At 49.5% G+C, this 26,287-nt stretch overlaps 1 protein-coding gene across 2 annotated transcripts in view; it reads left to right on the forward strand.

Annotated features, from left to right (window-relative positions):
• Nucleotides 1–23,993, forward strand: part of SPTBN5 (spectrin beta, non-erythrocytic 5) — a 2,054,098-nt gene extending 2,030,105 nt beyond the window's left edge. Inside the window, exons 70-72 of one of the 2 annotated variants that reach the window (XM_078659643.1) lie at nucleotides 6,263–6,355; nucleotides 20,491–20,600; nucleotides 23,066–23,993. In XM_078659643.1, the coding sequence (XP_078515769.1) occupies nucleotides 6,263–6,355; nucleotides 20,491–20,600; nucleotides 23,066–23,205 (343 nt within the window). In that variant the 3' untranslated portion in view covers nucleotides 23,206–23,993. The remainder of the gene's footprint in view (nucleotides 1–6,262; nucleotides 6,356–20,490; nucleotides 20,601–23,065) is intronic. The other variant, XM_078659644.1, reaches the window with a different exon arrangement.
• The last annotated feature ends 2,294 nt before the right edge of the window (nucleotides 23,994–26,287 follow it).

The raw sequence follows: 26,287 nt of genomic DNA on the forward strand, positions 1-26,287 counted from the left end.
CTGGATGAGACATGGTTTCTAGTGAGGTGGGGTGTTGCACCTACCTACACTATTTGTTTTCCTACAGAACCTTACTAGGAGTTGTAGTCAGGGTGTGCTAGGCCCAGGCTCTACAACAGCTAAGTTCAGTAAAACTTAAGTATACTAAGACTTGTTTTTATATATATACCTACAGGTACCTATGTGATCTTTCAAATAATATCTCAAGATTACAAGTGGTAAAACAACAGCAAGCTCTAATCCCAACCGCTGCACACCAATGTGAGAAGTTGGCCTGGTATATGATGTTCACTATTCTAGTGAACACCTTGCACCAGTCCAAACAACCCTTATGGTGATGGTTGTAAGTCAACCTTATTGACCAGCTATCCTAGAGGTAGCGTGGACAGAACAGTCTTAGGCTAAAAGACTCTTGAGGGCGTGTAAAGTCAGCTGTTTTACCATATGTAACCCGTTGAATACCAAATGAAAGGACACCACACAGGATATATATAAAATATATATGTGTTTATTTACTAACACACTCCTCTGAACTCTTTATGGGATCAGAGGCCAAAGCACAAAACAAGTTACTTAATCAGAAAACTTTAAATAGCACAATTTACAGTTAGGCCCTAGGGGCGCGTAAAACCATATACTAAGTAAGTGGTATAAGAACCACGACTCGGGAAAAAGAAAGGCCTAGGGCCTAGGGAATCGTTGGGGCTACACTATCTGACCCTTAGGTTAGGAGTAGGAGGCCCACAGGCGGCGCGTGCATTGTCAGTACACTCACGCAAGAGTCAATAGAAAGTCAATGTCAACTTAGAAGGTAAGTAAATGGAGTTTTAGGACACTTCCGGTCTAACTAGGATGATACAACTAACAAAACTGGACACTACGATAGTCAATCCATACAGGAGCACCGAAGTACTCGCGTTACCTCACCCACGGGCTGCGGGTGCATAGGTGTCAAAGTGTTTTGGGTTTTCTCGTTGATTCCTATGGAGCCTTGGAAGAAGATGCTGCAGGCGACCAGGAGGAAGATGTCTGGGTGGATCCAAGGGTGGATCAGAGTTGAAGAAGACCTGAAAGCAGAGGGGACAGAGTCTAGGTCACTAGCCAGTGACCGGGTGGAACCAGGAAGGAACCAGATGCCGTCAAGGAGCAATTAGGTGCTGTTGTGAAGCTTGTCGTTGCAGCCACGTGGACGAGGATGCGTCGAGGACGACCAGGTGCTGGAGAGGAGCTGTCCCACGAAGGTTCTCGCAGATGGAGGGGTCGACTTCAAGATCGGAGCCAACAAGCCTAAGCAAAGGCAACCCACGCAGGATACACAAAGAGCTTCTGGTGCAGACCAGGAGGGTCTGAGGTACTTCACCTTTTCAGGGAAGCAAGGGCCAGTCTGGAGCAACCAGACCATCGATGGATTTTCAAAAGGATCGTCGTCACAGGGCTACTAGCCAACTGGCCAGCAACCGGGACAACGCGACAAGCAGAACACAAGCAGAAGGGCCCCACGCAGATCTCGTGGAGTGTGGAGGACTGGTCTTCGGTGCAGGTGGAGCTCGGTGTCGGGGTGTCTCAGTCACCAGTGCACAGCTTTGAGAATGCCTCAGGAGCTGCGCTGCTAGCAAGTTGAAGACTTTCCAAGTTGCCTGGGTCCACGGGGTCCGACGCCTTCCACGGGGCTCAGCTGTTCTGGAGTCGTGCAGTGGGGTCAGAGAGGTCCGGGAGTCGAGGTCTTGTCAGGCTCTGTGCTCGGGTTCCGGCGGGAACGGGGACAAAGCAAGCTGTCGAGTTGCTGGATGGTGCCTGGTTGCCCAGGGTGGTCACTCCTTGGCCACAAGGGAGATTCTTCAGTCTTCAGCTCAGGTGAATGTCGAAGGGTCCAGAGTTTCATTTCAAGTCGATATCAGGATAAATCTAAAGTCTCCTGGGTCAGCTCCTACCTTTATACAACTAAAGGGGGCTGGATTACTGTCTAGGTCCCTCCTATGGGTGGGACCAGGAAGGGGGGTGGTTACACCCCCTTTCCTTTGTCCAGTTTCGCGCCAGAGCTGGGGCTGGAGTGCCCCAGCACCGATTTGAACTGGACTATGCATGGAGCACCCAGTGTGCCCCAGGCAGTGTCTCATTCTATTCAACCCTCCCTGTCCCAATATACAAAGTCCTGTCTGGGGTGGTGCTCGCACCTCTCCAGGCAGGAAACCTACTGTCCAAACCTCCGTGACTGGAAGGACTCCCAGCAGCAGGAGGTCAGACTTGTATCTGTGGCAGCAGCGTCCATTTTGTGACGCAGGGGCTCTGGTTAACTTTAACCGTGATAGTCAGCAATAACATGTCTTCTCCCTCTAGGAGGGTACCCCCGTCGCCAGAATTGGCGAAGGGGTAGTATTCCAAAGCGTATGACACCTTACACAACATGTTTAGATAAAGCCAAACCAAAGTTAGTATTCAACCGCGAGGATTATAATGCACTTAAGAGTATATGGTATGGCGATATCATAGAACAGCTATAAGGACATGGTTCTGCAAACTGCAGACAGGCTCAGCTCATGCTAGAGCACCATCTCACACATAACCAAGCACTCTGCCTCCAGGATTGTTAAGGACTGCCATAGGAGTGACTTATAGGTTACTGTGTGTCTATATATAAGGGTAGATATAGGAATACTATACCTAAGCAAGGGGTGATTACACGACCTTGCCCCAGCTGAGTGATCAGCCAGTTGTGTCAGTTTGAGTGGCCAGCCAGGGGTGGCATAATACATGCTGCAGCCCCTGGTAGGCCTTGGTTACACCTATGCCCCGAGTACCTAAGGTACACTTCTACAGGGGCTGACAAGGTGAACCAATTCCCAATTGTGGATGTACCTAGAGTACATGGTGTGAATTTAGAGAGCGTGCATCTGGGTTGTGGGTCTGATTAGCAGGCCCACAGCCACATCTAAGTCGAAAACCAGTAAATTAAAAGCAAAAAGTGGGGGTGACCATAGGAAGCAGACCCTACTCTCCTACAGTTGTGACGGACTCGTCCCTCCAGGGCTGGGGAGGCCACATGGGAGAGGCGGAGATCAGAAGCCTCTGGTCTCCGGTGGAGTCCCAGCTCCATATCAACCTGCTGGAACTGCGGGCGATCCGGCTTGCAGTGAAGGCATTCCTCCCCTCTGTCCGGGGGAGTGTAGTGCAGGTGTTCACGGACAACACCACCGCCATGTGGTACTGAAACAAACAGGGCGGGGTGGGGTCGTGGACCCTATGCCAGGAGGCTCTGCGCCTCTGGCAGAGGCTGGAACATCAGGGCGTGGCCCTGGTGGTTCAACACCTGGCAGGTTCCCTGAACGCCAGGGCGGACGAACTCAGCCGTCGGTGCACGATGGATCACGAATGGCATCTGAACTCGGACGTGGCGCAAGGCCTCTTTCAGCAGGGCGGAGAGCCTTGGTTAGATCTATTCGCAACAGAAGAGAACGCGCAATGCCATCAGTTCTACGCGTTGGAATTTCCAAGGCGGCGCTCGCTCAGAGACGCTTTTCGTCGCAAGTGGAGTTGCGGTCTATTGTACGCCTTTCTGCCTATACCACTTCTGCCCAGAGTGCTGAAGAAGACCAGGCGCGAATGGGCCCACGTCATCCTTGTGGCCCCGGACTGGGAACGGAGGTTCTGGTATCCCGAGCTAATCAGCATGTCTGTCGATCCCCCGATTCGTCTGCCCCTTCAGGAGGACCTTCTGTCGCAGCAGCAGGGGACGGTCCTCCACCCAAACCTGTCCAGTCTCCACTTACATGCGTGGAGGTTGAGCGGCAGCAGTTGAGGCCATTTGACTTGCCTCCTGAAGTCTGCAATGTTATTCTGACAGCCAGACGCCCCTTAACGAAATCGGTATACGCCTACGGGTGGAACAAGTTTGTGGCATGGTGCACAGCAAAGGCTGTGGATCCCCTTTCTGCCCCTCTTTCAGAGGTTCTCCTCTTTCTTCTTTCTCTTACCCAGCAGGGTTCTTCTCTGGGCACTCTGAAGGGCTACCTCTCGGCCATTTCCGCCTTCTTAAGGCTACCTGATCAGCCCTCTTTGTTCAAGTCACCGGTTGTAAATAGGTTTTTGAAGGGCATCACTCATATGTTTCCTCCAGTTCCTTTCATGATGCCTCAGTGGGACTTGAACCTTGTTCTAACTTTTCTGATGTGCGCTCCCTTTGAGTCACTTCATAACTGTCCTCTTCGCCTCCTTACTCTAAAGACTGCTTTCCTGGTTGCCATCACCTCTGCCAGGAGAGTGAGTGAGCTCCAGGCCCTTTCTTCTAAGCCTCCTTTCCTTTCAGTCCATCCGGACAAAGTTGTGTTGCGGACGCGACCCTCTTTCCTGCCCAAGGTAGTCACAGCCTTCCACATCGGGCAGTCCATCACTTTGCCCACCTTCTTTCCTCCTCCGCATCCCTCGAAAGAGGAAGAGAGGCTCCACCGTCTGGACCCAAAACGTGCGCTCTCGTTCTATCTGGATCGCACACGCCAGTTCCGGGTGGATGACCAACTCTTTGTTGGTTACGTGGGTGCTAAGAAGGGATGGGCGGTGCACAAGCGAACCATTTCTCGATGGGTCGTCTTGTGTCTCAAGGCTTGTTACTCTTTGGCTCGAAAGGAGCCTCCTGTGGGGCTTCGTGCCCATTCCACACGGGCCATGGCGGCTACTACTGCCCTGGGCCGGGGAGTCCTCTTGCAGGACATCTGTCAGGCAGCTACGTGGGCCTCGCTGCACACGTTCGCAAGACACTACTGCCTGGACAGCCAAGTCCGGAGAGATGACTTTTTCGTCCGTTCCGTTCTCCAGGACTTTCTGGTGTGATCAGTGGTTCACAGACCCACCACCGGGGTTGGTATTGCTGGGGTATCTATTCTAAGGTAAGGAATCTAATACTAACCTGTTTCTTTCAGATGCACAAGTTACTTACCTTCGGTAACGATATATCTGTAAGAAACAGTAGTTAGTATTAGATTCCTTACCGCCCCACCCATCCTCCCCGTTCTGCGAACCGATATCTAGGGTTACGGTCATCCCCTTTCAGGGCCCTAGTTTCATGGCACCAGTTTTAGTTTTTATCATGGCTCTGCGTTTCTGGCGTGGAAAAGCTGTGTATAAGAACTGACGTCAGTGCACGAGGGCGACATCTAAGTACTCCGACGACGTCATCCCGGCGCCAACGATGCCTACCGACGCGCAGGGGTACTGCTACGCAAAAGTTTCCGGATCCAGTCGGACGCCTGGGGAGATTCTAAGGTAAGGAATCTAATACTAACTACTGTTTCTTACAGATATATCGTTACCGAAGGTAAGTAACTTTTGCGCCAGGCAAAGCTGAGCGACGCCACCTTCCGGTGCACAATGGTACTAGTAAGGGAGGAATCTGCAGCTGGATAGAGTCTTTACCAGATCAGGCATTACCATAGGTATGTAACTTGTTCTTTTCCTCTATACAGTTCTTTTTACCCACATACACTTTCTTACAAGTTAATTATCTTTCTGTTTTCCTAATAGTGTAAGACTATATCTTATGTATTAATAATCATTTTGTGCCTAGTTTTATAGTATTCTGTGGTATACTTTTTTGTGTGTGTCTGACATGTTGACCTTTTCCATAATAATTACAATAAAGTTAATTTATTTAGAATGTGGATACATGAATCAGACACTACATAAGCAATACATACCTTTGCTTGATCCCAGATAAACAATATAAGTGTTAATGGAGGAGAATTGCCTTCACAATTTCAATACCTGGAAACCATTAAATAACGCTGCTGACATTAGCTACAGTGTCACAGATGTATTTCGCATAATTTCCTTTCTGGACCTTGCGAAAGAGTTATGGTGTACAAAGGATCTATACCCCTGCTCCTTGGGAGGTCAGAGTTCAGTAGATAGTTCTTCTGAATGCAGATAGTCCTAGGAACATATTGGCTGGCTGCAGTGCTATAGGAGTCAGAATTAGAATCCCTGGGTTCCTTATATGACATCACACACATTTCCTTATGTCACCTGGTGTAACTAAGGCAGGGTGATGCCGGATAGCGAGCGATCAGATCTTACTGAACCCTGGCAAATACGCCACTGTGTTCAGTATGTTAATAAAGTTCATTTGTGTGACACCATGCAATGCAGCAACAGAGCTGGGGGCAATTTTATTTGCATGGTAGTTTCATGATTTAATGAATGGATCTTAAAATCACAGCTCAAAATTACTTACCACTGATTTTGTACTAATGAATTACTTTTGTATCTATAGTTTAGGTGCCCAGGCAAGGTCAATGAGCTTTCCTGTACCACAGAGTTCAAGAGAGTCTACCGAAAAACAGGCAAAGAAGGACTTACTACCCAGGTAAGAGTAGCGAGTGTGAGGGAAGAGATCCTAGTTCATCTGCTTGACATCGTCCTAAAAATGGAGCCTCTTGTAGTTGAGTTATTCACACCGCTGTTGTAGGCTAGCGGATATCTTTTTAAAACCTATATCCCTCATTATTGTTAGGTACTGCCAACTTGTAAATCAGGGATATTTAGTGCAGATTCCTGGAAAGCTGTCCTCTTTCCTGCCATAAGTTAATGTAGCCTTGCTGAAATAGGTGCTTCGGACCTGAACTTGCAAAAAGAATTTTGAGGTGAGGATCCCTACCTTTGCTACTGCAAGGTAATCATAAGGACAAGATGCCCAAAAACAATTCTAAGTACCTTCAGTTTCATGCAGTTCTTCAACTGATAAAGTTTAGAATGATAAAGGTGATGCTTTTTTCCCCCAGAGTTTGATATCCACACATAAGGGGGTATAAAAAGGATGGATGAAAGTGCCTGAATTTCACTGAACCATCTTTAATTATTCAGGGCGCCTTTCAGCTTTCCTGTGCCATTTCAGACAAGGCTCAAATGGAAAAGGGGATCCTGCTACATTTAGTGGTTCTGCGTCCATATATCTAACTGGAGTCCCAAAGGAAATTGATTAATGTTATCATTGCTGGTCAACATTACCATCACGCCTGATGGATACACCCACATGAATGTCCGATAAACAACACTGTACAAAGTACTAGTTGTATATGCTGATATGTACTACAAGAGAATGTGTACATCTTTCAGTTTTCTGATTGTTTGTATATTAAAAGCCTAAATAGGAACAGTTGACAAAAAAGCATTACCATATGGGTCATTGTACCAGTACCCCATCTTGTCACAAAGTAAGATGAACGTTAACATGTCCCTATGAGTTTTACCAACATCGTAGCAGAAGTGTCAGGCAACCTTGCTGCATAAGCTTTCCATGTACAAGGAGTCACAATAGGCGTCATTGCTCCCATAAACACTACGGTAATCCCTGCTAGTCTCCTTACCCAAACCAGATAGAGACCCTGAACTGCTAGGCTTGTACCGCCCATTGGCACTTCTCAACACTGACTATAAATTCTTAGCAAAAATGCTGGTGGGGCTCTTGGCCCCTCTGGTTCCTGCGCTGGTACACACCGGCCAAAATGGCTTTGTACCATCTCATTGCACGTCCCTAAACCTACGTTGCTTTGCTTGAGTAGCCAGGTACTCAACAGGTCAACTCAGGATAAATCAATCAATCAATTAGGGGTATTTAAAGCGCACTACTCACCTGTTAGGGTCTCAAGGCCCTGGAATGGGTGGGGGGGAGCAGGTGCAGCTCCATTGGGCTCATTCACAGAGCCAGGTCTTGATATCTTTTCTGAATTGGTGCAGTGTCGGGCTTCACCGGAGGTGAAGGGGGAGGTCGTTCCAGGTCATGGCTTTGAGGTAGGAGAAGGCCCTTCCACCCACTCTGTTCCTGTAATAGCGTGAGTCGGTGGCTAAGGAGAGGTCGGCTCAGAGGAAGTTTTTCTTGGGGGCATGAAAGGAGAGGTGGTTGTTGAGGTATTGTGGTCCAATGTTGTGGAGGGCCTTGTAGGCGTGTGTGAGCAGCTCAAAAGTTATTCTTCTTTCAAGATGGAGCCAGTGGAGGATCTCAGAGGTGTTGGGTGATGTGGTTGTGCTGTGGGATATTGAGGATTAGTCTGTCTGCAACGTTCTGGGCGGTCTTGAGTTTGCAGAGGAGTTTTTTGTTGATTCCAGCTTAGAGGGTGTTGCCGTAGTCCAGTCTGCTGGTGATGAGGGTGTGGGTGAGCGTTTTCCTGGAGCAGAGGGTATCCTATTGAATGTTTTATGTAGAATGCAGAGGGTGTTGAAGAATGTGGAGGAGACGGAGTTGATCTGGCGAATCATAGTGAGCGATGAGTCCAATATGATGCCGAGGTTACGTGCATGGTCTGTCGGGGTGAGTGGGTTTCTGAGGGTGTAGGCGGCCACCAGGTGTCGTCCCATGCGGAGAGGGTGGAGCCGAGAATGAGTACTTCTGTTTTCTCTGAGTTGAGTTTCAGGCAGCTGTTCTTCATCCAGGTTGCAACAGCTTTCATCCCTTCTTGGAAATTGTGCCTGTTGATGTCAGGTTCCTTGGTGAGGGAAAGGATGTGCTGGGTGTCATCGGCATAGGAGACGACGTTGAGCCCATGATATCTGCGATGGGGGCAATGTAAACATTGAATAGGGTGGGGTTGACGGAGGATCCTTAGGGTACTCCGCATCTGGTGTCTGTCGGTTCTGAGAAAAAGGGTGGGAGTCTTATTCTCAGTGTTCTGCCGCTGAGGAATGAGCGTATCTAGTCTTGGGCCTTTCCTTGGATACTGGCGTTGTGGAGTCTGGTGGCTAGTATGCGGTGGGAGATGGTTTCAAAGGCTACTGATAGGTCCAGGAGGATGAGGGCTGCCGTTTGTTTGAGGAGGGCACGGATGTCATCTGCGGCGGCAAAGAGGGCGGTCTCGGTGTTGTGGTTGCCGCGGAATCTGGATTGGGAGGTGTCTAGGATGTTACTGGCTTCGATTAAGTATGCTAGCTGGGTGTTTACGGCCTTTTCAATGACCTGGGCTGCGAAAGGAAGCAGTGAAATGGTTCTGAAGGTCTTGAGGTTCGTCGGGTCTGCGGATGGTTTCTTCAGGAGGGGGTTGACTTTGGCGCGCTTCCAGTTGTCGGGGAATGTGGCGGTCTTGAGATAGCAGTTGATGGTTCGCCGTGGCTCGGGTGCGATGGCTGTGGCGGCCCTGTGGAAGATGTGTGGCGGGCATGGGTCTGATGGTGCTCCAGAGTGGATGCTCTTCATGGTCTTTAGGGTGTCTTCTATCGTGGATTGGGTCCAAGTAAGCGGGGTCTGTTGGGTGGCATCGCTGGGGGTGGGGGATGAGGTGGTGCAGAGGTCTTGGCCGTCGCAGTTGTCCGAGTATTTTGATCTTGAGATGAAAGAAGGAGCTGAGTCTGTTTCAGAGGTCTTGAGATGGAGGGACATCTGTTTTGCTGTTGGGTTTGGCAAATTCCTGTATGATGGAGAAGAGTTCCCTGGAGTTGTGGGCATTAGAGAGGATTCTGTCTTGGAGGAAGTTCTTCTTAGTGGATTTGATGAGTTGATGGTGTCTGTAGCGTAGCTAGTGGGGGTGAAGGGGGGCGGTCCGCCCCAGGCGGCACTATTTTGGGGCAGCGCGGCACATGTGTTTGAAGTGCAAGCGCAAATGCTTGCGAATGCTGCGTTTCCAGGCTCAGGCTGGCCTGGAGTCTACTGGAGAGTCGAGGCGCGCTGCTTTCGGCAGGCTTGGTCGTAACTGCTCGCAGGCAGCTCTAGCTGCTTCAGGAACAATTTGACCGCCAATCATTATTAGGCCGCGGGACGTCCTGACGCCCGCGGCGCGTGCAGAGCCAGGGTCAGTTGCAGTTCATTTGCTCTGGACCTGGCCCCTGCCTGTCCATGGGTGCTGTGCTGCCGGGCAGTATAAGACTTGCTGAGTTGCTTGCGGCTGCCTGCCTGCCTGCCCGCCCAATGATGCCATGGAGTAGAAGAGCTTGGTGTTGTCGGTGAGTGTCACTCACGGCACACCCGCTCCCTCTGAGTGCCCCCGCCCGCCCAGTCTCACACAAATCACTTTACTACGCTATTGTTAGAACCTAGACCTGCGCCCCACGGTCTGCGACATGGCTGTAGCTGTTGCTGGGGGAGGTGGAGGAGCCTTCCTGCATTTTGTGTATCAAAGTTCCAGTGTATATTCACATTTAATATCCCCTCAAGTAGACTTTTTTTTATCTGTGTAATGCTGTGTCTGTTCTTGGAAAGAGTGGAGGCCACTGCGGCGGAATCCGCGCCCAAGCTCTGATGTATGCAATCACTTAGAATATAATGCAAAGTGGCTTCAACGTGTCGAAGCATGTTAATACAGCGAGATAGAACACTTCCCCCACTGTATTCAGAAACTACTAATTTAATGCATTTCTTCGGAAACCAGATCTTCCTAAAATCTCCTTCATTTGGCACCACTTTTTTATTATCAAAGTATCAGAGCTGTAAAGCAGTCTAGAACAAATATAGACACTTGCTTTTTATTACTACTGTGCCACAATGGCTGCTCTACATGCTTTCATCAGTTTTAAATGTAGAGCAGTTTTCGGAAAAATCAGAGTAATTTATCTTCAACTGCATTGCTCGGTTATGTGCTCGAGAGAGTGTTCGTTTGCATGCGAATTGTGGGAGGAATGGGTTGCACCTCGAATACCACACTTTTCAAGTATCAAATCTGAGACCACTTTGAACTTTGAAGGGCTTCAGTTCTGGGTGTGTGCTATTCAACATCACATCTTACTGTGGTTTACCAGACAATTGTGGCGGCGCACATGCATCATAGGGGACATCTATAGAGTTCACTTTACAAACTGTCTGAGCCGGTCGTTCATGACAGTGCTGCCTGGGCATTGGGTGGGTGGCGCGGTGGGGGGCTTAATATTTAAATTCTGTCATTTTGAGCCAATGCCTATCCCGTGATGCAAAATAATGTATTAAAGCGACACACACAAGTTCAAGAAACAACTTCTCTTTAGTCTGAAAGAGCCTTCGGCATACCTGTACATGACAAGACTGCGCGCCTCGTCCTCAACGCCAGGCCTGGCCCTTGCCTGCAGCCTGGCTGCCTCCTGTGCATAAGGCTTCTTGAGTTGCACTGTGTGCTCAGCAGTCAGCGCTGCTGGCTGCGGCCTGCCCAATGACTAGAACTTGGTTGGTGAGTGTGTTTCCCGCGGCCTGAGCTAGGCCGCAGCCCCTCCCTCTGAGTGCCCCACAGTCTCACACACGGTGATGTGAGGGTCATTATCAGGGTCGGAGAGTGGAGACTAGGAGACAACTCCACACTTGAGAGTGACTAGTGTGCAGTGTTGTCTGTTGTGCACAACTGGTAGGCAGTCTGAGTTTCTGTCTACTGCTGACTGTCCCAGGCGCACAAGTTCCATTGGGCTCAAAGTGCTTCAGTCCCCGTCGTGTGTGGCAGCCCAGGCTGTGACAGCTTCCCTGGCACACACACAGCTGTAGGCGAGTACTTCACAGGTCTTTAAAAGACCATTGCTTGTTAATGAGGCTTTGTTGTTTTTTTACCCCTTCTTAGAACCCCTGCATCTCCACTCTGCCTATTGCTTGAAGAATTTGATTTTTTTCTTAGCCCCCCCCCCCTTGAAATTTGGCTCTAGTTGCGCCTTTGCTACTATCTGGCACTGGTTGGTTAATCTCACGCACACGTGCACTGGGCTGGTTGGCTGGCCTGTGTCACTCTGTGTGCACATACTGCACTGTCTGTTGCCACAAGCCCCGGCCCCAGCCTTAAATCCTGTGACTGTCCTCGAGTTAGTAACTGCCGCCTTCAACTTCAAGATGACGCCACGAGTGGACCAGGATGGTTCGGTTGACTGACTCTATCCTGCCCTAATCTAAGTAAATGACATTTAATTTTGACCTCTCCCTCCAGGCTACCTATACAGTAGGAACTTGTCTAGGTTACGATTCATGCCACAGAGGGGTGTGGGTGTGTGTGCACTGACCGATTCGTCGTTCCATTTTTTTATGTATATTTTTATAGTGTCGCCGTCCTTTTCCCCCGCACCCCCCCTACCTGCCATGGGCGGCAATCTGGGGGATAGCCCCGGGTGCCAGAAGCTCTAGCTACGCCCCTGGATGGTGTGCCGTGGTGGCTGTTTTATATAGGCGGTGCGGGTTTCCTGAGTTTTGCTGTTTCTCCACGTCTTTTCCAGTCGTCGGCAGGAGCACTTGGATTCTTGGAGTGCTGTGGTGAACCAGTTTGCTTTCTTGTTGTGTCGTCTCGTAGTCTTCTGGAGGGGAGTGAGTGTGTTGGCGCAGTTGGCGATCCATTGGTGGAGGTTGTTTGCTGCAGTGTTGGTGTCTGTCGTATTTGGGGGTGGAGAGCAGGTGAGGGCGGAGGTGAGGTGGTCTTCTCAGACTTTGTTCCAGATTCTGCTTGGGAGGCGGCACGCATGCTTGTGTGCGGTGAGTTTTCTAAAGGAGAAATGGATGCAGTGGTGGTCAGTCCAGAACAGCTCCGTGGTGTGGCTGAGGAAAATGCTGTTTCTCCTACGAAGACGTGGTCGAGTGTGTGTCCTGTTGTGTGAGTGGGGGCGGAGACAAGTTACTTCAGCCCTATGTTGGTGAGGTTCTCTAGGAGGGTGGTGGTGTTGGGATCATTGTGGCTGTCCAGGTGGAAGTTTAGGTCTCCAAGTAGTATGCTGTCTGTGTAGGCGACGGCGTGGGGTGTGATGAGGTCGGCGATGATGTTTGTGAACAGAGTGCAGGGGCCAGGTGGTCTGTAGACAAGGGTTCAGCGGCGCGTCGTTCTGGGGTTGGCCTGGTTCTGGAAGTGTTCCATGGGGGATCTGGAGTTGTCCGAGTCAGTAATTGTCATGCGGAGGGAGCTTTTGTGGATGATGGTGAGACCTCCTCCTGGGCCGGGGGGGTCAGTCTTTTCTCAGGATCTTGTATTCATCGGGGATGGCAGTTGCGCTGTCGGGTTTTGAAGCTGGTGTTGGTCCAGGTCTCTGTGAGGAAGGCGACGTCAGGCATGTGAGTGTTGAGGAGGTCCCGGCTCTCTATGGTGTGTCTGTACAGGGAGTGTACATTGAGGAGGATGCATTTCAGTGGTTTGGGTGCACTGGCGTCCAGTGGGCTGGGGCTACTCCTGGGGTCCGGAGGTGGGTGACGGTGCGGCGGCAGTCATGGCAAGAAATTGGGCCTTGGGTGTTGTTTGGTGTCAAGAGGTGGCAGTTGCTGCTGCGTCTAGGGTCGAGAGTGTGAAGGGTGCTGGGTGTCAGGGGACCAGGGTGCCTGGTACTGGTCGCGCTCAGGTCCCGGACCAGCACAGATGGCTTGGCTTTGGTGTGCTTTCGGTGCACCAGCGGCGTGGCCATGCAGCGGCCGCCATTAAGTTCGGGTCGGAGGGAGGGCAATCAGCTGGGAGGCAGGAGCAACACCCTAGGGGGTAGGGACTGCAGGGGCAGCAGCGGCAGGGATCACATGACAAGGGAGCGAAGAAGAGGCAAAAGAGAAAAGAGGCAAAAGAAAAAAGAAATGCCCAAACCAGAAAAAGCAAGAAAGTGCAAGGCAGAAGGGGTAAAAAGAGAAAGAGACAAATTGAAAGAGCAAAAAGAGAAAAACTGGCACAGAGGACACGGAACAGAGTGGAATTGCAGCAGAGCAGGGTGTTCTTACACTAGACCACCAGGGATGAGGCGCAGGCAGGAGCCTGCGAGTGGAGGAGGGCCTACTTCTTGATCTAGAAAAAGCATTTTATATTCTGGAATGGGAATAACTATTCGTCATCCTACTCAGATATGGCCTTGTCAATTGCTTCCTGCATCCACTTAAACTCAGGACTGAGCAGTGGATCTAGGGGAGGCCAGTGGTTTGGACACTTTGCCCGACACTGGCTTTGTCTCCCCTCCTACCGTGGCTACAGAGGAGGGTGCTGCTTACAGTGTGGTGCTGATGAGGGCGGCCAAGGCCTTGAGTCTTGAGCTTCCAGTCGCGGCCGTGAGGACTAACCTCCTCATCGAGGTCCTTAAACCACAGGCAAGCTCTTCGGAGCCTCTACTGCCGTTTAATGAGGCCCTTACTGACGTTCTGTTGGGCACTTGGTCCAGGCCCGCTACAGGTCCTCCTGTAGATCGGAACGTGGCGAGGCGCCACCGCCTGGCTCCGGGCGACCCTAGCTTCCTGTTCATCCACCCCACCCCCAAGAGCCTGGTTATCCAGGCCTCTAACTCCCAGACCGCATTCCCGACTGCACCACCTGATCGGGAATCCAAAAGGTATGAGCAGTTCGGTAAGAAGCTGTTCTGCTCACTTAGTCTGGGGTCGCTGTCGGTCAACACCGCTTGCCTTTTGGGCCGTTATACCCACTCTCTGTGGGACGCGGACGTGCTGCCAGCTTGCCTGGAGGAGGTCCGGGTCAAACTCGCTCAAGCCCTTGCGGAAGGGCAGGATGCAGCACGGTACTCTATCCAATGTGGGCTGGATACCACGGACTTGCTGGTCAGGGCAATTCCCACGCCGGTGGCGGTTCGCCGCCACGCCTGGCTGAGGTCCGCCAACTTTTTGGCTGATGTCCAGAATTCCCTCATGGACATGCCGTTTGATGGCCGTCGCCTTTTTGGCGACAAGGCAGACAGTGCGCTTGAGCGTTTCAAGGACTCCAGGGCTACGGCCAATTCCTTGGGCCTGTCGGGCCAGCGCCAGCAAACTTCTGCCTTTTGCTCCTTTCGTGGCCAAGGAAGGGGCGCGCCCTCACGTCCTGCCAGCACGGGCCACAGACTAACATCCAGCGTGGCGGCGGACGTGGTAACTGCCGTGGCGGTGCCAGGAGACAGTGGCGAGGCCAGTCCACATCCACCCCCGCAGCATCCGCCTCAAAGCCTTCCTAGTCCAAGCTTTTCAGGTCCATTCAACGCCAGTGGGGGGCAGGGTTCGCCATCACCTCCTCCACTGGCGCGCCATCACATCAGACAGGTGGGTGCTGCAAATCGTCCGAAGCAGCTACTCCCTCCCCTTCGAGGTGACCCCTCCAGCCATGCCACCGCAGTACCACCGCGTGTCAGGGGATAACTTGCAACTTCTGCAAGAGGAAGTTATGGCCCTCTTGGCCAAGGGGGGCCATCAAGCGCGTTCCTGGACCAGAAGTAGGGTGTGGTTGTTACTCCCACTACTTTCTGGTTCCCAAGAAGGGCAAAGGGGGCCTACGCCCTATTTTTGACCTGAGAAACGTCAATGGCTTCCTCCGGAAGGAGATGTTCAAGATGCTGACACTGGCTCAGGTCTTAGTTGCCCTAGACCCAGAAGACTGGATGGTAGCGTTGGACTTGCAGGACGCATATTTTCACATCCCCGTCCCGCCGGCCTACCGGCGTTACCTACCCCAACCGGAGCACATAGTAGTGACTGATGCGTCCCTCCTGGGCTGGGGGGGCCACATGGGAGAGGTGGAGATCAGAGGCCTCTGGTCTCTGGCGGAGTCCCCGCTCCATATCAACCTTCTGGAGCTGCGGGCGATCCGACTCGCACTGAAGGCATTCCTTCCCTCTGTGCGGGGAAGTGTAGTGCAGGTGTTCACGGACAACACCACTGCCATGTGGTACTGCAACAAACAGGGTGGGGTGGGGTTTTGGACCCTTTGTCAGGAGGTTATGCGCCTCTGGCAATGGCTGGAACACCAGGGCGTCACCCTGGTGGTTCAACACCTGGCAGGTTCCCTGAACGTCAGAGCGGACGAACTCAGCCGGCGGTGCATGATGGATCACGAATGGTGTATGAACTCGGACGTGGCCAAGGCCTCTTTCAATGATGGGGAGAGCCTTGGTTAGATCTATTCGCCACCGAAAAGAACGCGCAATGTCATCAGTTCTGCGTGTTGGAATTTCCAAGGCGGTACTCGCTCGGAGATGCTTTTCGTCGCGAGTGGAGTTGTGGTCTGTTGTACGCCTTTCCGCCTATACCACTTTTGCCCAGAGTGCTGAAGAAGATCAGGCGCGACCGGGCCCAAGTCATCCTTGTGGATCCGGACTGGGCACGAAGATACTGGTATTCCGAGCTACTCAGCATGTCAGTCGATCCCCCGATTCATCTGCCTCTTCAGGAGGACCTTCAGTCGCAGCAGGGGACGGTCCTCCACCCGAACCTGTCCAGTCTCCACGTCCATGCGTGGAGATTGAGCGGCGACAGCCTTCCACATCGGGCAGGCCATCACCTTGCCCACCTTCTTTCCGTCTCCGCATCCCTCAAAAGAGGAAGAGAGGCTCCACCGTCTGGACCCAAAACGTGCGCACTCATTCTATCTGGACCGCACACGCCAGTTCCGGGTGGACGACCAGCTGTTTGTTAGTTACGTGGGCGCTAAGAAGGGACGGACGGTGCACAAACAGACCATCTCTCGGTGGGTCGTGTTGTGCATCAAGGTATGCTACTCTTTGGCTAAAAAGGAGCCTCCTGTTGGGCTGAGGGCCCATTCAACTTGGGCCACAGCAGTTACTACTGCCCTGGGTCGGGGAGTCCCCTTGCAGGACATCTGTCAGGCAGCTACGTGGGCCTCGTTGCACACATTCGCTAGACACTACAGCCTGTACAGCCAAGTCCGGAGAGATGGCTTTTTCGACCGTTCTGTTCTCCAGGACTTTCTGGTGTGATCATTGGTTCGCAGACCCATCACCGGGGTTGGTATTGCTGGGGTATCTATTCTAAAGTAAGGAATCTAACACTAACCTGTTTCTTTCAGATGCACAAGTTACTTACCTTCGGTAACGATATATCTGTAAGAAACACTAGTTAGTGTTAGATTCCTTACCGCCCCACCATCCTCCCCGTTCTGCGAACCGATATCTAGGGTTAAGGTTCTTCCCTTTGAGGGCCCTAGTTTCATGGCACCAGTGTCGGTTTTTATCATGGCTCTGCGTTCCTGGCGCGGAAAAGCTGTGTATAAGAACTGACGTCAGCGCGCGAAGGCGGCGTCTAAGTACTCCTACAACGTCATCCCGGCGCCGATGACGGAGACGGAGCCGCAGACGACGCCTACTGATGCGCAGGGGTACTGCTACGCAAAACGTTCCGGATCCAGTCTGGCGTCTGGGGATATTCTAAGGTAAGGAATTTAACACTAACTACTGTTTCTTACAGATATATCGTTACCAAAGGTAAGTAACTTGTGCATCTATTCTTGCGTTATAGTATGAACACCGGAATCCCCAGTCTGAATATTTGTACTCATGATTCAGTTCAAAGTGTCCCACATAGAACCACGAGCACAATACTGATATCTGTGGAGAAGTGTGGCTCAATGGTTAGAGCGGCAGACCCTGATGCAGAGGTCTAGCCTGGGACCAGGGTTCAATTCCCCGCCTTGGCGGGTCTTGGGCTCAAAATTCCACGGACCTGATCATTCTCGCCTCGGTGCCTATTCCAATCATGGAGTCCCACTCTGCAACTCTGGGCAATAGCTTGCTTAATCTCCACAACAGCCCCCACAACGCTAAGGATGCCTGGCCTCCACCTTGGGGGTGCCCAGGAGTGGACACCTCACAGGGAAAGCCAGGATGGGTTCCACAGCGTTATTCGTACAAGCGCCTTGAGACCCTTGCGGGTGAGTAGTGCGCTATACAAGTATCAATTTACATTTACAATTTACATATCCGTCCATTGAATCAGGATAATACAATATGTTTCAGAGCTGAGTGCGGGCATTCATTTGGCCACCAGACTCACTCACATCCTCTATAAATTATACTACAAGGTCTGGTTCTGTAATATTTAAACAGCTCCACGTGAGAGAGTACCAATTGCCCGTTATTTGCAACTCGTCAAAGGACCCTTATTAACGTCTCCGCTCCAATACGAGCTGTGACCTTATACTCAGCCAACCTGTCCTCCTTTTATGTTATACAGAAACTACACTGACGTTCCCATCAACGGCTTAAAATAGTACTCTTGTGGAAATAACCACACAAATGTCACCCGTTTACGACTTGTGCGGTCCAACCATGATACGTTGTAACCTTACAATCTTCAATATCTTTAGCCGATCCGCATGTCCCCACAGTCCCCAAAAAAAAGCTATTGTTCTCATTAGCTGTGGAACCGCTGGCAGCGGCGCTTCGGTGAGGAAGGGCAGAATGGGGGTTACCCCTAGGTGACAGAACAAACTTGGTCTTGCTTTATGCAGATGACCTTCTCCTTTACATCAGAGACATTGTCACCCCGAGACGATGTAACAAAAATACTCACTGATTTAGCATTCCTTTCCAGCCTATGGGCTAATTGGACAAAATCGGGCCGATACCCATTTGAACCATCTGCCTCAGACCCAGAACTGACCATCAACGGCAAAACCATCCAATGGCAACTTGTGGTCTTCCGCTACCCTGGGGGTCAGGATCTACCACTAAGTTGAAGACCTGCTAGATGGGAAGTCACGCAAGCAATGACCGCCATACGATCGCAGATGACCTCCTGGCCGAGCCTACCACTAACAGTCATGGGCCGCATAGCTTTGCTAAAGATGATGGTGCTGCCCTGACTTTTATACTCCTTCATGAACCTACTGCTTTATATCTGTCTTACTGTATTTTGATCCTTCAAGCGCACAATACAGGAGTTTATCTGGAATGTCACGCGATGCTGGGTTGCGCTGTCCACATTATACCAACCAGTTGACCAAGGAGGACTTGTGGTTCCCCACAAGCAAAAGAACACTACTATCTGGTAGCACAACTGCAATGGGCGGCCAGGTGGATCAGCGGGCACCACCTGGGAGACATGGCCGCACACCAACAGGACTGGTCCCATCCGTTAATCCTGAGATGGTTTCACCCTGGGAGACCGGGCAAGACGCCAGAACAACTGATGTTAGTTGTGGTCTACAAATGCTTTAAACACGCCCTCTTACGAAGAACCACACTACGTATGCATATACTGTACCCATACTAGGCATGCCGCGAGGCCGCAGTCTCATTACCAAGATTTACTTTCTAACATGTGAAGCCGCAGAGTTGCAGACACTAGGAGAGCCCTACTGTGATGGACAACTAGCACCCTTTGACACACTAGTGACAGAATGCGAACTGCCAAGAGGGCAGTTCCTACTGCATGCCTCCCTGCTCGCAGCACTGAGGTCACTGTAGGGAGACGTATCACTGGAACCTGAACACACCACACGATCCAATACATCCATGTCTTGGGCACAGGGAGACATCTTGTTAAATGGTTCGCTGAATCGTTGCGCATGCATGCAACACATCCGCTGACCCTGCTCAGAAACCACTGGGATACTGACCTCCACCGCCCTATCACTGATAAAGAATGGGAAGGCATCCTAGCCGGACCAGTACTCATACTCAGAAATGCCAGGTTCCGCCTCATACAACACTACATAATCCATGGGGCGTACCTCACGCCTGAAAAAATTAATAGATACTTTCAGCGCACTGACGCGCACTGCCTCCGCTTCAAACTGGTAAATACAGACTTGATCCATATGCTATGGTGCTGCACCACCCTAACCTCTTACTGGCTATCGGTCACCTCCAACCTCTCAGATTGCACTGAACGCACAGTGGAGAATACATGGCAGGTATGCATCTTGTGTCTATTCTATAGGGCCAAAAAATGGAAGGTGACGTCCCGGTTCATTGGCCTAGACCTAATTACTGCTAAGTGCCTGATCACCAGGCGATGGAAATGTCCTGAACCCTCACCATGGGAAGCATGGTATGGCTCCTTCATGACTGGGCGCAGACGGAGAGTCTAGCACTTCGGCGAGAGGACGAACTAGGGCTTTGCAAAACCCTGTTGGTGGCCGCATGGGATGCTGTACTTTTGGACCTTCAGAAGGCTTAGAACCTGAAAGGGCACTAGATGCAAGTGGAGATGATCTGAGCGCAGGGACACACTGTTTTCTAGTGTAACCAGGCGCTATATAAAAGGCTTTTATTATTATTATTATTATTATCTGCACTAGGCGCAATTAACAGAGACTCACATACTTACATTCTCAGATCCCAGCCAAAACCCCCCTCCCCCCAACACATGGAACCAAGTGTACTCTCCACATGGGTGGGAAACCAACTGACAGCAACGAGGCAAAGGGTAAATGATAGAGATTAGATCACCAGGGTCTTTCTTTGGGCACGTTCACACAGTTAGCACCCCATTAATCCTCCATTGTGTCCCCCCCACCGACTTCTCCCCTCCCCTTTTCCCCCAACCCCTCAGTCCCAACCGCCCCGCATATGCAGTACATAGCAACTAAAACCACTCCTACAAGCGTTCATATTCAATAATTGCACGCACAGTGATCCCACGCAGGGGTCGTACAAATAACACCCCACCCACTTGGGACACGTCGCAACTACAGATACATAATAATCACAGTCCGTAATACCATTAAAGCAACTATGTAACCCAGGTTGCTTATGTCAACTGTAACTGTACATGTTTTGAATCGCAAAAAAATGAAAATGAATAAAGAAATTTAAAAAAAAAAGATGATCCACCATTTGCCAGTTGTTGTGCTTTCTAAGTATGTGACCTCTCTCTGATGGCTAAATGTTGTATATTAACAGGCGGACACCTTCCTTCCAGCTCCCACCAGAGGCCGACGCATTTGAAAATTCCATAGAGGCAAACAGAATCACAGAGATAGTGACCACTGCCCCAGAGTCTGTTCTCTCAGGTACTGTATCACACTAATGGGCTTCCTGGTACACTATAGAAGCTAGTGTTGGAAACCAATGCCTCCAGTGTTTTCGTACTATGGAATGTTGACAGAATTATGGAGGTTATATGCAGTGGATCATAGGGCTTCATTTTGTAACTGGGAGAAAGTACATGAGAGAGAAGCGTATGTCTCTCAAGCAAGAGATGTGAGACCATTAGTGGAAGGAAATTACTCATAACCATGAACTGCTCAACTGAGATATCTATCAGGGTACTATACATCCCCCCACACAGACAGACAGACACAAACAGACAGACACACACACACACTTTTCACCTCAACGAACGCCAGCATGCCTCCACTGAGCACAGTTTCCTATGTCGCACAGCACCCAGGCCTCAGAGCTACCAGCCACCAAATAATACTTTTGGATCAAGTCAAGGTATAAATTCTAGTCTCCATTTCATGATTAGCCAAAATCTGAATCACAGAGTCATGCCTTCTCCCTACAGCTATTCCCACATTAAAACATACACAGTGACTCTGCCATAAAGCAACACCATAGCCCTTTTCATCAAGCCTCCAAGTGGCAAAAAAAGATTTTGATTTGTACAAATTACTCCTTTACTCTTTTGAAACAACCGGAATAGAAGCAAAATTGACATGAGATCAACTCTACTCCTAAACGTTACACAACCTGTATTGTGTTACATAATTTTAACAAGCATTTGTACCACATACGTATGTCTGTGGGGATCGTCTGATACTATAAATACAAATGGGGAAATCTACCTGGTGCCTCAGCATGTTTCACAGGGTAACCTGCCATGTAAAATGCTAGGGGCCTCATTTATGAGGCTGTGCGTCACTTTTACGCAGCCGTTGCGTCACTTTTTGTGACGCACCAGCAGCGTAAATAATGTGCCTTGTTGCACCATATTTACAAAGTGACGCATCTAGGTAGATGCGTCACTTTGTAAACCCCTGCGCCACATTATACCTGCGCCAGGTATAATGTATGCAAGGGGGGCGTATTGACGCAAGGAAGGGTCGTAGAAGTGACGCAGTGAAATCTATGAGATTTCACTGCGTCACTTTTAGGACGCCGTTGCGTCAAAATCTTGCGCCTGCCTCACAGCAGGCGTAAGACTGACGCAGGCCCTTTCACATGGGGCTTGCCCCATGTGAAAGGGCGCATTGCTGGAGTTGCGTCACTTTTGTGACACACTCCAGCAATGCGTCACTTTTGCGCTTACAGATACGTCCTAAATATTGACGTATCTGTAACTCCTTGCGACATGATGCGGCATACATTAAATATGAAGTATCATTGGTGTCGCAAGGAGTGCGCAGTGAAAAGTGACGCATCGCTGTTTTCACGCAGCGATGCGTCACTTTTCATAAATGAGACCCTTGGTTTTCAGTGCCTTGCAAATCTTCAAATGCTTTTGCTCCACCCTAAAGAAATGGTTAGACTGTTCCAGTCTTAATCGGGGGACTTAAGGAGAACTAGGGAGAGTGAAGAGGAATTTAGCAAAAAAGGTAGAAATGTGCCTGGCAAAAATGTTTTGAAAGCAAACTGTAACTAGGAAGAGCAGAGCTATATCTACTAAGACTGGCATGCTGCTTGTGCCATCTCATGTGTTGGTACATAAGTAGGCATATGTGCGTCATAGTCAGCCTCACACCATGGCATGGAGATGATTGTGTGCTATCCGGTGTAAGATTTGTATTGTGAGCCTACCATGCTTGTAGAAATTACCAATGCATGTTCAATAGCAAAAGGGTCAGACGCATTGGATTGTGCAGTGTCCTGCAACATATATGCATTGCATTGGTTCCTGGGTGAAATGAAAGCATTTCTGATTGAGCCTGCTTCTACTAGGTGATAGTGTTTGATGCAAAGTCTGCCGGCTAACTTGGTAGATTGGGTTTTGTCTCAAAACCTATGGGTGTTCTTGGTGATCCTCCCTCTAGAAATGGCCCCTTGAGCCAAAGCTGCACAGAGTCAATTTGGCCCTATTAAAAGACTCGCCAAAATAACTTTTGCGCTGGAAAGAAAATACCTGCTGCTGCTTTGCATCATGCTAGCAGCACTCCAGAGCATTAGTAAGTGAGGGACTGAATTCCCACCAACTGAGGATCTTCCCACCTGCTAGGGATTGCACACTCCGAAGACGTGTTCCTAAAACGTGGAACTAGAATCCCTAGAGTTATTGAAATCCCTAACATCCCATTTTGTTAGCATGCTAATACTTGCTTCTTCTGCGTGGTCTTACAATAATTCTGTCTGGATGTATTGACAAGTCTTGGAACAATTCTGTAAGTGGGATCAGGTTATACACGAAAGAACGAGGATATGACAATTCATTTCTGGAGTTTTCTTTTTTTGTCCAATATTGCTCCAGCTTCATTTTGTCACCTAATATTCACGTTCTGTGTTACAATTCTAATCACATATCCATTGTTCCATTTTACAGAAACGAAGACACCAGAGTTGGTCCTGGAGAAGAAAGACTGGGATTCCATTTTGACCCAAGTTCAGGCAGATGCTGCAAGCGAAAAGGAAAAGCGAAGAAAGGAGAAACATGGCCTTCGAAGGTTTTTCCATAGGAAGTAGCAGCTCAAAAAAAGAAAACATGTGTTCTTAAAGTGCTGTACATCGCTAGAGGGAGGACCACAAGAATGGTAGAGGAGGGATATACATCATCAGAAAACATAAAAATTACATAAAATGTACAGAGCAAAATTGTTACGTTTATATTACACCTTGTACACTTAACACTGACTTGGCTTCCTCCAGTTTAGATTTCAAACTAGTGAAAATGCCCCAATCTAACATTATTTTGAAAGAAAAGCTTTTGTGTTCAAACAAAAGTAAATTATGTTCAGTTAAATTCTGATTGAAAAAACATTTGAAAGCTAAACATATTGTGTGTATTTGTCAAGTTCTTTTTAGTTCCTCATTTGTGAAGTTAATTTCATGAAAACAATTTTGTAGTGCAGTTATCTGGAAGCCGGCATTTACAAATACTAAAATCTTGACACCCGTCTTTCCTTGAATGGTGCTATCTATCTTTTATTACAGTGCTAAGCTTTACCTAACATGCTAATGGTCTCACAGGAAATGTTATCCAGTCGTATGGTCTTAATGAGAGAGGTGTATGTCTCCTGGTCAGTCACAATTTGCCAAAAGTTGTTTTATTCTTACACAGCTTAGCATCAGAGACAGTCAGCACTGATTTGCTTTTCTAACCCATTTTGCTTTTCTAATCAGTTTGGATGAAGGATTAATGTATCTAAATTACTGATCTAAGTGTTATTTTTAAATTGTGTATCAAACATTGTTTTTATTTTGTCTTTTTACATAATATGTGTAGACAATAAAAAAGCTATCTGAACCCATAACACTTCCTTGTGTAAACCATAGCTGCTCATTTATAGGTGGTAAATTAAGAACTCTGCAAGGCATTCTGGTGAGTGCAACTTAATGTTGGCCCTAGCTACCTGATAAAGTGCTTTAAATGGCATATTCCTGGATGTACACTTTGGTCGACCTCATTCAAGTTAGTAACAGCCTACTTTCCGTCTTCAGAGATGGGGTGGTAAAAGTTTCTTCAGTATCACCACAAGATGGTGGAATAAGCTGCCATTTTATTTGAGGAATGCTTCTGAGCTGCTGTCTCTTAGGACGGGACTTAAGACATGGCGACATGGCTATTTACTCTGTAACCCTGTGCATGGACTGGAAATATAGCATTTAGTGTACGCTGTGTGCCTATTCTCCCAGTGCCTAGACGCCCCCGGGTAGTAGTCTGCTTTATAAATACTTAAATAAATAAATAATAATGTCAACCTTTAACCCCCGATCTGCACCTGCATAGGGCAGAAAGCCCACTGGACACCAAGGAATAATATAAAACAAGCATTTGCAATGCAATAGGTCTCGCATTAGGAAAGTGTGAGCTATTGGTATTGTAAATGACATTTTTTTTTAATATGTGTTGGCTTCAAAAATATATAAATTAATAGCATTGTTATTCACAAAGCCAATAGCTTACACTTTCCTAATGCGAGTCCTATTGGCTATGGCAATGCTTGTTGGTAGCAAGCAAGGGCAGTGCTAATGTGGTGCTGAGTGATGATGTGGTTGGGCTGAATGATGTGGTGGTGTATTAGAGTGATGTGGTGGTGTATTAGAGTGATGTGGTGGTGTCCCTGAGTGATGTGGTGGTGTCCCTGAGTGGTGTGGTGGTGTCCCCGAGTGGTGTGATGGTGTCCCCGAGTGGTGTGATGGTGTCCCCGAGTGGTGTGATGGTGTCCCCGAGTGGTGTGGTGGTGTCCCCAAGTGAAGTGGTGGGGTCCCCGAGTGATATGGTGGTGTCCCTGAGTGATGTGGTGGTGTCCCCTAGTGATGTGGTGGTGTCCCCTAGTGATGTGGTGGTGTCCCTGAGTGGTGTGGTGATGTCCCCAGGTGATGTAGTGGTGTCCCCGAGTGATGTGGTGGTGTCCCTGAGTGATGTGGTGGTGTCCCCGAGTGATGTGGTGGTGTCCCCGAGCGATGTGGTGGTGTCCCTTAGTGATTTGGTGGTGCCCCTGCGTGGTGCCCCTGAGTGATGTGGTGGTGTCTCTGAGTGATGTGTTGGTGTCCCTGAGTGATGTGGTGGTGTTCCTGAGTGATGTGGTGGTGCCCCTGAGTTATGTGGTGGTGTTCCTGAGTGATGTGGTGGTGTTCCTGAGTGATGTGGCGGTGTTCCTCAGTGATGTGATAGGGTCCCTGAGTGATGTGGTGGTGGCCCTGAGTGATGTGGTGGTGTCCCCGAGTGATGTGGTGGTGTCCCAGTGTGATGTTGTGGTGTCCCAGAGTGATGTGGTGGTGTCCCCGAGTGATAGGGTGGTGTCACCGAGCGATAGGGTGGTGTCACCGAGTGATAGGGTGGTGTCACCAAGTGATAGGGTGGTGTCCCCGAGTGATAGGGTGGTGTCCCCGAGTAATTAGGTTAGAGGAAGTTAAGAATATTCCATGGGAGAAAGGAACACTTACTGTATGAGAAATAGGGAGATATAGTGTATGGGAGATAGGAGACCATGAAAGAAGCAACAGTAGACCTTAAGACAGAACAAAAGACAGTGTGTATCGGGGAGCAGGAAATAGAAAGGAGGGGTTATGGGAGAAAGGGAGGCAGCGAGCAAGGGTAAAAGTAAGACAGAGAGCATGAGAGAAAGAAAAGCCGACATGGGAAAAAGGAAAGCAGAGAGCAAGGAAGAAGCGAAGGCAGAGTTCATGGGAGAGAGTAAGGCAGACAGAATGGAAAAAAGGTAAGGCTGACAGTATGGAAGAAAGGTAAAAAGAAGCTAGAAAGCATGGGAGAAAGGAAGGCTGAGATCGTGGGTGACAGCAAGGCAGACATGGGAAAAGGAAGGTGAAGGGCATGGGGGAAAGGGAAGCAGAGTGAGAGGGAAAAACGAAGGCAGAGTGCATGGGAAAAATGAAGACAGCAGTGGCGGCTGGTGAAGTTTGAGAGTGGTGCGGCTGGGCTAGGCCCTGAGGAGCTGGGTGAGGGGGAGGCCCTACTTTTTGGGGACGGTCAGTCACTATTTTCAGTGCAAATCTCTTTTTTTAAATGGGATAAAATGATGCATTTTCCAGCACAATTTTTCAAGTGGTCTTTGACGTTTCCAATTCTTTTTTCTTTTGCATC

Source organism: Lissotriton helveticus, chromosome 9, assembly GCF_964261635.1.
Source record: "Lissotriton helveticus chromosome 9, aLisHel1.1, whole genome shotgun sequence".
NCBI lineage: Eukaryota > Metazoa > Chordata > Amphibia > Caudata > Salamandridae > Lissotriton > Lissotriton helveticus.